The sequence below is a fragment of the Coptis chinensis genome, chromosome 2 (genome assembly GCF_015680905.1).
Source record: "Coptis chinensis isolate HL-2020 chromosome 2, ASM1568090v1, whole genome shotgun sequence".
Classification (NCBI taxonomy): domain Eukaryota; kingdom Viridiplantae; phylum Streptophyta; class Magnoliopsida; order Ranunculales; family Ranunculaceae; genus Coptis; species Coptis chinensis.
Window position 1 is genome coordinate 90,524,245 of NC_141457.1, and position 12,561 is coordinate 90,536,805.

At 35.4% G+C, this 12,561-nt stretch overlaps 1 protein-coding gene across 1 annotated transcript; it reads right to left on the reverse strand.

Moving 5' to 3' along the window:
• Nucleotides 1-1,276: 1,276 nt before the first annotated feature.
• LOC147518840 (putative LRR receptor-like serine/threonine-protein kinase At1g53440) lies at nucleotides 1,277-10,782 on the reverse strand. Its single transcript, XM_086590558.1, has 24 exons — nucleotides 10,460-10,782; nucleotides 9,645-9,828; nucleotides 9,461-9,532; nucleotides 9,153-9,221; nucleotides 9,009-9,080; nucleotides 8,848-8,919; nucleotides 8,484-8,555; nucleotides 8,325-8,396; nucleotides 8,148-8,219; nucleotides 7,967-8,038; nucleotides 7,810-7,884; nucleotides 6,852-6,923; nucleotides 6,619-6,684; nucleotides 6,484-6,543; nucleotides 6,361-6,399; nucleotides 6,222-6,271; nucleotides 5,785-6,140; nucleotides 5,413-5,608; nucleotides 5,185-5,319; nucleotides 4,280-4,398; nucleotides 3,581-3,791; nucleotides 3,221-3,458; nucleotides 1,964-2,114; nucleotides 1,277-1,852 (listed from the first exon to the last, which is right to left on the reverse strand). Exons 1-24 carry the CDS (start codon nucleotides 10,578-10,580, stop codon nucleotides 1,427-1,429), a joined length of 3,072 nt encoding a protein of 1,023 aa, XP_086446684.1. The 5' UTR covers nucleotides 10,581-10,782; the 3' UTR covers nucleotides 1,277-1,426.
• Nucleotides 10,783-12,561: the final 1,779 nt, after the last annotated feature.

Below are 12,561 nucleotides of genomic sequence, written 5' to 3' on the forward strand. Positions count from 1 at the left end.
TCAAAGATGTGTCAATTCTATAAAGTGGGGTGTCAATACCGCAACCCTTTTCCTATCATATAGCCTCATAGGGTGTGTTTCCCACTGCCAACTCTGTTGTGGAATTTGAAGTTTAGAGAAGTAGGGATACACGCGAAGAGATACTGAAACAAGTCCACGAACCAATTCTATTTAGGAGTAATTAATTTAGGTAGCGAATCTTTCATCCCTACGGAGTTTTCAACATCGATCATGGACAAAACTGTTGGTATGAGGAGCTGAACATCTAATTTCAATTGAAAACGGTATTCATTTTTCAGAGCGCGTATCCAAATTAGGAGATCACGGTTTTCAAATTATTATCATAAAGCATTAAACCACAATTTCGGTGTGGGAGCGAGGGGACATTGGACAGTTTGTATAAAGAATTTTAACTTATTACCAAAAAAAATTGCATGGAATTTTTTAAACAAATTCTTATGAGAAACTAGAATTAAACACGAATACTCCGTATCAAATTTTTGCGAATTACTATGGGCCCAATACAAATTTAATTAAGCTCAATTAAGTTAAGTGTGTCACAAAGATCAAGTGCAAAGGGTTAAGCTAAAAATAGCTTTGGTTGGGCCATCACAGTGATAACAGATTAAAAGGTTGCAGTCAGGTCAGGCTAAGTTTCCAGACACATCTGCTTAAATTGTATGGTCAAGCCCCAAGCTGCGGTATGGTAACGAACTGCATTAATGTGAAAATGAGAATCATGCTCAATTGCTCATCATTACTTGTTGAGAATAATTAGTTAATAATCTGACACATGAAAAGTACACTAAACAAGATCACAAATTGAGGTAAACTGGTTTTTCTTACCCAATTGTGCATTTGTACAAGAAGTGGCTGGCTTTTCTTATCTTGTTTAGCAAGCAATTTCACTGTGAGCAATAAGGGAAACTTGCAGTTTTATCTTTTAAGAGTCCTTATTCGTAGGCACATATGGACCAATGAAACGATAGACATGTTGTATCCTCGTACCTCGTAACATTGTTTCCTCAAATCAAAGCCAGATTAGTTACACACGTTTCAAGTTCTCTTTACTGGGAATAATGTCACACAATTCACAAGTCCAACAACTATAGCCAATTAACCCTGTTGGTAACAAAAATAGTTTTAATAAATTTTGCTTAAATCCCAAAACCGGTTTAACAACAAGGATAATATGCCCCCGTCCACAAGATTTTCGGGGTTAGAGTAGTGACATTTTTCTTTTCGTTCAGTAGCAAGGACAATTAAATGAAGCTTATTTGCCGGGATGTAATTGTATCCTTAATTCCTTAATAAATGCGCTCAAATGCAAGCAAAACCTGCAAAAACCTGTGCAAATTTCGTGTACTTTACATGAAAATTTTAAATATGAATATAAATAACTTACTCTATTTTCTATTTTCATTTATCAATCCATATTAACATCATAAAGATCAGGCAGAAGCCTGCTTGTGGAGGAATCGTTTTTAGTCTTTTCTTTGATTGGAAGGGAGATTGAAGAATCAACCCAAGGACCATCCATTGATATTTCTTGCGTTCGACTGTCATGAGAGTATAGTGAGCTCTGCGTCTGGCTATCCTGTGACAGTTTCTCAAAGGCCTTGAGTCTCAAATGGTCAGTCATTGAACCACGTACGACGAGTGGTGCTTGAACTGGACTATGATCTTCTAGCATGCTGACAACTGCAGACATCGCAGGCCTAAGAATACGAGATGGATTGCTGCATAAGAGACCTATGTTGAGCATCTTCATTGCTTCTTTCTCAGAGAAATTTGCTCCAAGACTTGGGTCAACCAGTTCGAGGAGATCTCCTTGTTCTTGCAAGACATAGGCCTGGAATTTACCACAATAAGAAAGATTGTAATCATCTTGGGGTGCAGTTTCTGTTATAAAGAAACTTGACATACGCAAAGGAAAAGGAAATCCAAACAGAAAGCTCATTACCCAATCAAGAAGATAAACAAACTCTTCCATTGGTCTGTAATTTGTATTGCTTTTGCCGCTGACAATCTCTAATGCAACAATACCAAAACTGTAAACATCTGCCTTTTCAGTCAAGTAACCTCGCATTGCATATTCTGGAGCCATATATCCTCTACAAACATAGCAAGCGTCTAGCATTAGGACACTTTACCTTTTTCAACACTTAAATAGTACAATTCCATAGGCTTTTCTCAGGGTAACGAATTCAATAACCATGGTGAACATGTGAACTTCTATTAATTCCTAGGATGCACAAAATTCAAAGCTTTCTACATTTCTACTGTAAAACAAGAATGTTTATAGATAAAACAAGAATGTTTATAGATAAGGTCGTTATATCTTTCTAGGATGCATCCTTTCTACATTTCTACTGTAAAACAAGAATGTTTATAGATAAGGTCGTTATATCTTTCAATCTAAAATGCCTGTACATAAAGTTGTATTCATTACGTGAACACTTATGAGGAAATTTGATCTTTTTGTACGAATTAGCGTCCTTGTGGCTTTGCCGTTTTCAAGAAACTCCTAAGCAGTTTATCGCAAAACAGCAATCTTACTCTGATTGCATTAGTTAATCTTCAAAGGCAGGTTATATTGAAGTCAAAACAAAAGAAAAGGGAGTAGAATGCTAGCCTCTTTTCACAAATTTGAACTCTTATACCGTACATAGTTACATGTTTTGTTCTTTCAGTAAAAAAATAGAATCTAGTAAAACATAAGCACTTCTAATATGATGAATAGAACTCCTCCATCCTAACCGTCTACTTGGTGATTTTTGTAGGCTAGGGCCTTCTTTCCTTGTCTTTCAAATTCTTTTAGGATACTCTGAATAATGAAAACTACTAGAGCTTGATTCCTGTTTTTCTTATTGCATTTTTAGCTTGCTTGTTTGTTGAAGCTAGATATAGCTTCGTCCGTGGTCTAGCTAATTAAAAGGAGCAACATATGTGAGCTCTGTGTACCAGATGATTCATGGTTCATCGAAACGAAGATCCAACAAACATTATTATTTGGCATCTAATGCCTGGGCTTGATACATAACTAAGGGTTCACACATGGGATTACAAAATAATGACTTCTATCCAACACAGCTTTCTACAGAACGAAAAACAATTCCAAAATTCACTCACAATTTTCTAGTAGATATATAGAGACTAGACTAAGAACAGATCACCTCTTAATGGAACAAAAGAACTAATAAAAAGAAAATGGACTCACATTGTTCCAGCTACACGGGTACTGATATGAGTGTTCTCCTCCTCATCAAGTTTAGCCAGACCAAAGTCAGAAATCTTAGCAGTAAGATCTTTATCAAGTAGCACGTTTGTCGCCTTCATGTCTCTGTGAATAATTTTTAGCCTCGATTCTTCATGAAGATAAGCTAAACCCCTTGCTATCCCAAGGCAAACCTTAAATCGTGTGGGCCAATCTAGTTTAATTCGCCCATCCTCAGGCCCTGAAATCAAGCCACATATTTTTGTAGTGTTTAGGCCAAAACAAGTTGTTATTGAACATACCAATATCTAAAGATGTTTTCAAAATCTAGATATGATATAAAACATATAGTAAGCGGCTTACCAAAAAGTGCACGAGCAAGGCTATTATTCTCCATGTACTCATAAATTAGTAATAGCTGGTTTCCTTCAATACAACATCCAAAAAGCCTCACGAGATGTGGGTGTCGTAAAGCAGAAAGCATGCTTATCTCATTCACAAATTCGCGGTTTCCTTGCTTTGACTTTGAAGATAGCTGCTTCACAGCAATTACTGAACCATCTGAGAGGACACCCTATTAAGATCACAAACAATCGATATGGAATCAAATCTCCATTTCGTCTAATATGTATCTTATATTCTTATGTAGATGAATATTTCTTTTAGTTTGAGTTTTTTTATAGCCGGTGAAACTCTGAATTCAGTGAGATGAACTTTTCTCCATGAGAATACCTCATGAAAGATCAGCTCAAGTTGAAGATTATAAGAGTATATACTGCACGGTTAATTGAAACTTCAGCATATTTTATTTGTAATAAATTTTGATGAAGCCACTATTCAATTTTCATCTTAAAGCGTTATAGAATGATTTCACATAATGCTATCTAGGAAAGAGAATCTTCCTATTAATGCATTTTGTTGTTCTATATAGGTTTGGGTTGAACCCAAGACCAACATTCAAAGGCATTTCACTCCCAGGTTAAGCTAGGCACCAAATTACATATATACAGCTTCCCTGTGACAATTGAGAAATAACATTAAGGAATCCCAATCCATATTTACCTTGTAAACCGGGCCAAATCCTCCTTCACCTATTTTATTTGCAGGATCAAAGTTACCAGTTGCAGCTTTAATCTGCCTTAAAGTAAAGTAACCTGTTTGTAGTTCAAGGCCTCTGAGTTCTGTAATAAAACAAAACCATTGTTACAACAAAATACACTTGCTTGCTACCTTTCATATATAAGCTACACATGCAATTTTACGTATACACATGAAAAATGAACAGGTAATATACATGATGCTATGCTTGTAATCAAACTATTCTTTGTGCTGAAATCAGTTAACGATCCGTAATTCCCATATAAGTATTCGCATTGAATGGGAAATAGCCCATAAGTATACTTAAAATACATCTTGAGTTATTATCATTTGAAAACAATTATTTCCTCTGGTCAGAAATGTTTCTGGTCTCATACAAAACCACGAATTATTGCCTTGCAGTCTATGAGACAAAGATAGAGCATTGACGTCCGGAGGAAGAATCAATTGAATTGGCTTCCATGTGAACGCCAAAGCAATCATCTGCGTTCACTTTGTTCAACTCACCTATAATGAAACGGATCAAATATTTCCAATAGATTTCAAGCTGGATGGTAAACGTGCAAGGGTGCTATGAAGTGTTCCAATAATCATAACAGTAAACACTACACTACGATAGTAAAACTCTAACATTATGGGTGTAGCAGAGATTAAGACACTGATGGAGAACAAAAACGTCTAAAAACAAAAAAATAAAAATAAAAAGATACAAAAAAAAATGTCTATGCACTTCCTACTATCTATTCTATCACAAAAAAATAAAATAAAAAATAAAGGTCCGGAAATACAAAAAATTATCCACTAAACTAAACCAAGAGAACTGCACAACATGCTCATAAAAGCAAAAATTACATTTTCGTTTATCCCACCTTTGTCCTTGAGATCTTTTCCTCCCAGGTAACCCAACTTCCAGAGGACTGTTAGAACCAATAAAACTACCACAAATGAACAGACTACAATGCCCGCAATAGTCCCAGCAGATAGCCCAGTACTAGGATCAAAGTCTACACAGGCAGAGATATCATATTTTAAGCAGAAAGAGGTCAATAAAGAAGGAGGAGAGAATCAAGTGTCGGTAGCAACCAGGAGTAACTTACTTGGTGTCACTGATATAGCCGATATAAGAGGTCCATATATACCTCTCTGTGGAACACTCGTGGTCCCTTTTCCCGACCAGTACAAGTGAATTTCCAGAGTACTCCCAGTAACAGTAGCGTTGCATTCCTTAACAGTGCCCTTACCAACACCCCCAGCTGCTTCAGCTATATTAAAATCCTTCCAAATTCTCTTACCCTGCAGGAAGTCAGAGCAAATGGATAAAAATGTCACAGGAAAAATAATATTAATAACAGTGAGAACCATCTGCTGTTTTAATCTTTTGCATTGCATGACTTATGATGAATAAAAAAGTAAGAATGTAGGTAACAGTTGAATTTAAGTTGATATTAGTAATACAATTGACCACTCACTTGGATATATATGTCAAATATTCGTCTCCCTAGAGTGTTGTTTCTCTGATCTTGTGTTAACATTATTTCAGCAAAATGAAGCGTCACATTATAACTTCCCTTCCGTAAGCAGCGGCCATAGTACTTGAGTGAGAATGGAGCAATGCGGGCAGTTGAATACAGGTCTACAACTGAATTGCTTGTAGGTATTTGTACTTCGCGCTTAATGCTTCTGCCCACATAATCCCCTGTACTACTACAAGCCCATTTGTAAGTAGAGGAGAATGATGATGAACCCATCACATTTAAGTCCTGCTCATACTGCTCTCCTTTGAAGAAAAACTCTGGACCTCCGCAATTCACGAACAAGTTATAGTCTGTGACGACAATGATACAATATGTTATTCAAAGAAAGAAATTTTTACCAGGATTCCAAATTCCAAATTTCGTGAACTTACACTTGGATTTTCCAGGACAGGGAAGGTCCTTCTTCAAGCACCAAGCAACTCTGCAAAATGAAAAATTTTGCTTGTTTATTTCTCTAGGCTAAGGTATTTTATGAATAGGAAATATGACTGGATGATTGGGGACACTTACGAGTTGGCTGGCTGGGCAGGAAAACTAGAAATTCTGTTCCTATTATTGCACAGAAAGATGGTCATTTACATAAGAACCCAACGTATTCTAAAACGAATGGAGCATTGGATATAAAGAACTTACAAATTATTTTCCCGACAGCTTGTTTCAGATGTCCCATTAAAATTGTTATAAGATATGTCACTGCAAGACACATTAGCAACAAGTTTAGGAATTTTTAGATGGATAAGCCACATGCATTTTACAAACAATACATACAAGTTGAATCTGGTTTCCGATAACCATTGGGATATTTGTCCAGTCAATGTGTTGTTTGTCAGAAACCTACATTCATAAACTTCATCAGTCTATATAGATGCTATTTAATTACATGAATTGTAGATAAAATGAAGGGTACACAAAGACCATTACTGTAAGTCTGTAATAAATGCAATTTTATTTCAAAAAAACTCAAAACTTAATTATAGTCTATATAGATGCTATTTAATTACATGAATTGTAGATTGGTTAACCGAGCAAGGGTTTCTGGAATATCACCAGTCAGTCTGTTGAAACTCAGGTCCCTACAAAAGAAAAGTTGAGATAATATTTAAGTTGCCATCAGTGTCCTTAAAGATAAATGATATGAAATGTATATCTAATGGTTTGACAAATGATTATCAAAGACAAACTGTAATGACAAATGACAAATTGAAACGTTCAGAAGACTCGAAAAATATTTGGCAAGTTGTCATCATTCACAGAAAGTTGCTCTCTACTCCATCTTCTCCGCCGAGACATAGGAAACACTGATTGACTGAACCTTAGATCCCATGGCTTGGAGCAGAATGGAATCAGTGGTAGTAAGAACTTTTGTGTCTCCTCTTTCAGACTTTTGGACTGACATTTTGATGCAGGGGAAGAATATTAAACAGTTCTAATTATAAGACGATTAGTAGTCTTATTAAATTAGTTGAGTTTCCAAGTTTAAAATCACATTTTTTTTTTACACATATATTTATAGTCTATACAATAATTTGCAATTGAAGTTGTAAAATCCCCGTGACACCTAGGTGGAGCCTGTGTGAAGATGTAATTTTACACCCCCAATTGGAGAAGGACGCCCATAAAAAAAGTTCCTTCAACTAATTAACAGGACAAACAAAATTACGACTCTGACGTCACTTTCCCAGAACCCAATGAGTCTTCTCATAACAAAAATAGTTTGTTTAATTTCTATTGCCCTAGATGTTCTGGATCATCCAAAAACAAAATGAGCCGAAGACAGTTTAGTTATTGAACCACAACTTATCTTCTTTTAACATCTATGGATCGCTCATTTGAATGACATGAATCCACAAAGTCAAAATCCATTAGCAGTAATAAAAAGGATATACACACACAAAAAGACCTTGGGGAAAAAAGAATAACGAACATAAACCTACACTAGCAAAACACAGAGAAACTTACAGTGTCTTAATTTTTGGCATTTTTTCTCCAATGTATCTAGGGATTGGGCCAGTAATTGAGCAGCTTCTTAAAACCCTGTGCAAAAAAGAGAAACTTACTCCTTTACGAGTAACTGATAGTAAGACTACACAAGAAGTATATCCACAACTAAACTTACAATTCTTCCAGTTTTGTCAGCTCTTGCAGATCAGGAAAATTCATACTGGATACATTCAGGTCAGATATCCTCCTAAAACAAAATGGTTTGATCAAATAACTCAGACCACCTTTCTGAATTACAATCCTGATATCAGTTAAAAAGATCACGAAAACAATCATATAGTGGCAAAAGGCCTTACAGTTCTTTTAGGTTTCTCAAGAGAGAAATGTTAGAAGGAATAGGACCCTCCATATTTGTTCCTTGCATATCTCTGCATCGGTCCAGGGGCCACATAAATTTTAGTAAATTTTGCGACATTTCTAAAAACAAAAATAAGAGATACAACAGATATTGATAAAGTCAGTTCAGTACTCACAGCCTTTCGAGTCCTGTCCACTCTCCAATGAAACCGGGTATTCTCCCAGTGATACCAGAGCCACCTATCAAACTGCAATTAGTAACCGAATTTCAGACATTCATCATTTCATCACTTAAAATGGACTGCAACTTAATTTAGTAACATTAACCAACTTACAAGTCCTTTAAATTTTTCAGGTTGGCAAAAGTTTCCGGCAACCTTCCTGTGAAGTTGTTTCCAGAAAGACGGCTGCACAAGTAAAATAACAACAGTCTAGTTCCTCAATATGAATTAATTCATGACTCACAACAGAAGTAGTACTAGTGATGGTGTTGGTGGCATAGTCAATTTTAGTACATTTCCATTCCATTACTTTAAATTAATAATGAAACAACCACTCGACATGACCCTATTATGCAACCTGAAAATCGAATGAAGGTTTCATTCAAGCCCATTACTGTGTGATATATCAGGGTGTTTCGAATGAAAGACAACTATATATAATCATAGTGGAAAACAAAATAAGAAAAAGTTGTCTTACACTACTTTCAGTCCACGCAACTTTCCAAGCTCTCCAGGAATGGTTCCTGTAAGATTATTGTCTTGCAAGAGCCTGCATATAATTTAAGTTGGGTTGGTAAAAATAACATTTCACAATTTGTGAGCACATTTCACAATTGAGAGTTCAGGGTAACATCTTACAGTTCTTCCAGAGTAGAGATATTGCCGATTTCTATTGGAATGGTTCCACCGATAAGGTTTCCTACCAAAGACCTGATAATATAGATGCTTATTTCAGTAATATAATACAGTTAAATAAATGTCCACAACTCTAAGGAAACTTACAATTTGACGAGAGGAAGTGAAGCCCAACTTTTTGGAATAGACCCAGTCAGAAAGCTGCGAGTCAGGTCTCTGCACGAGAGAGAAAAACAAATAAGGATCCAACTTCTCTTTCAAGTGTTTCTAGCGTCTTTGGCAAAGATGATCACAATGCTCAATGCCCATGCAGAGGAATGTTACGTTCGCCAGAAGAGTTGAGTCTCTTATTGGGTCTGGGCCTGTTTAGCCCATAATTGGCCTACCAAATCATGGGTTTTGACTATTGACCGATTGCACAACAAAATCAAATAGGAAAAATGATTCTGGCTTACATTTCGCGCAAAAAAGTGAGGCTGGCGAAGTCATCTGGTAATTCTCCCTCTAAGCTCAAACTCTTGAGCAGACTGAAATTGAAAAAAAAAAAACACAACTATTAAAATTGTAAAAGATTATATGTAGCAACTGAAATTGCTATATAACCATTTGATCTCTGTGAAAATTAAGAAAATGGCCTACATGTTGGTAACATGGCAAATGGTGGAGGCGTTGAAAGTACAATTACAGGCGACACCGCTTAAGGCATCATCCAAGTCTGGTATTGGTATGGTCCTATTTAAACCTTGACCTGTTACGCACGAATCCGGGGTCACATTCCACTGTCTGATTCTCAATTTTGCGGATATTCGTTGAAGCGCTTGTACTGTTATCACAAAAGTAAGTTGATACCGAAACTACTAATTACTTAAAAAAAAAAAAAAAAAGATCAGAAGAATAAAAATATTATATATGATATTTTCTTGCTTATACTTTTCTTATACTTATTTAACTAGAAATTAAAATATTTGATCATATTACATCAACTCTAGCTTTTGTTTAAAATAGCAGTTTATAAATCCATTTCTTTACACAAAACGGAATTTATAACATAAAAACACAAAAGCAATTTATAAATCCATTTCATGACACAAAACGTGGAGACAAACTGAACATGCATGCTTACAAAATGCATAGTAATTCTTCAGTGACGAAATTACCGGCTTTAAGTTCATAATAAGAAACAAAAACTTGATTATAAAACCTATAAAATCGGCTAACAGTTGCTTTTGGGTAACATGACATATTCATGTTCTTGTATATTGTTGGAAATGCATATGCAAGTTTTCAAGGAGCAAGTAAATGGAATTTCGAAGCTAGCAAGTCAAAATAGGTGCAAAGCTGGAGCAAAGGCAAAACAGAGCTAAGTTGAATATATAATTTCGCCAAACAACCGAAAGAAATGGCCGGGTGGAAACGTAATGAACTTCAAATGAATAGATAAACGTAAAACTCACTTTCATCAGGTGGTATAACTTGAGCATCAGATCTGAATTCTCCAGTGAAAGTCAGACCAATGAACAAAATAAGAAGAGTATAAACACTCTTCTTTGATATTGCAAGAAAGTTTAACTCCATCAACCTTCAGAACTTCAAGTTTTCACCAAAAATCATGCATGTAAGAAGTTGAAATGTACGACAGAAACTAAGTCACAAAGAAATAATGAAGAAGGCTTTGGGTGTGGGTGTGGGTGAGTGTGAGAGAGAGAGAGTGAAATCTATGAAATATCAAAGCACACGATGTTGATTTGTCACGCGGGAAAGTTAAAACAAAATAAAAAAAGGTTAAAAAGAGTGCTAATATTTTCCCCCCGCACTTCTCTATAAGCTCACCGCCTAAAAATTATAATGACCAAAATGCCCCTCAATCAAACACCATCCCAGGCCACCTTCTTTTTTCTTCTTACTCTCTTCATATTTTTTTCTCTTAATTTTTCATAAATGGATCACTTTAATATTTTGATTAATGGTTTGTTTACCAACAAAACAAAACATGGATTTTTTTATGTTGATTTTGAAACCCACTTGGTTGACATTTAGACAAACTGGTGGTAATAGATCGAGCTCCACAAACTCCTCTAATCAACTTAATTTCATTACAAACAATTGCATGTCCATCACTACTGATTGCTACTCCAACAAGTCAAGATTTTCTCCATAAAGGCCATGGATTATTATTCTACTAGTTCTTCTCTCTATATCAAACACCAATTACTCAGTTCTAACTTTTGGGAACTGGAACATATTTCTTAAACAATTGTGTGGGTAAATCGTGGCATAATTGGCATCTGCATTCATCACAAAAGATTAATATATATATATATAAGCGCATTTTCTATCGGGTTAATTAGCTTTCTTATATTGTGATTGGCAACACCTCCTTTTAACATTACAATCCACAAATAATTACTAAGTTTCAGTAAAGTGTAATTTATGTAAGTGCAATTTAAGAGGATATATGTTATGTTGGACTTAGATATGAACATAGTTTAAGAAGCTGTACTCAAAAGCTGCTTGAAGGAGGAGATGGTTTCGGTTTTGGACAAAGGACGTATTCAGTACTTAAGTGTTTAAGGCCCTAGGGAGATTATCATAGCATGTTGTGGGGTGAGAATATTAACACCCGTTAAAAAAACCCAGAAGGTTGAGAACTTTTACGGTAGCATGGAAGAGAGAGAATCAAGACGTTGAGAACTTGAGATTGGATAAGTTGGAGTCGAATATTTTTACCCACAAGGTCTGAGCCCGACAGTGCTCGAAGGCACCACATGCGCTGCGTCTAATCAAAGTAAGTGTTTTCTATAGTTTAGTTGGTAAAACTTTTGGGTGATGATACCAGAAGTCTGGGTTTCGAACCCTACTATACACTATTAAGTTACTGATATCTTTAAAAACAGGTTTGTCCACACATTTTTGGCAGGTGTCGACTAACAAAATCGGTAAAATATTTGGGTGATGATACCAGAAACCATCAAAGAGTTACTGATCTTATTTAAAATAGATTTGCCAATAAAAAATAAAAAAGTCAACAAAGACTAGAAAATAAAAAATTATATATATAGAAATTAATCCAACCCTTATTCCACCTTAAATGTGACACTGATGATGTCTGATGTGAATCTATTTGGACTTTTTGTTTTTGAAAAAGTTTCAAGGTTTCCATTAAGTTCTTAAATATATCATTTCATTCCTATCCTTCATCAACAATTGATTGAAGAGTAGAACAAAGCAGGGCCTAATTTTTCCATATGGACTGATATTTCGGACTAAAAATAACTGAATTATATCGGTCTATATCAATATATTAGGATATTTCAGAGATTTTAACTTTTTTGTGAAACAGTTAAAATTTCAAATTTATTGGTATATTGAACGATATTTTCAGCCTTGGAACAAAGAGGTGGTACAAGATAGTTACATTCATGACAAGTTGCAAGACTAGCCAAGTAGTCTGCCCCTCTATTCGTGTTTTTATGTAAACATAAGAATAAGATAATACATAGAGAAATCTTTTTAGTTAATGTCCTGAATTGCTGCATTGATGTTAAGGGCAGTACCA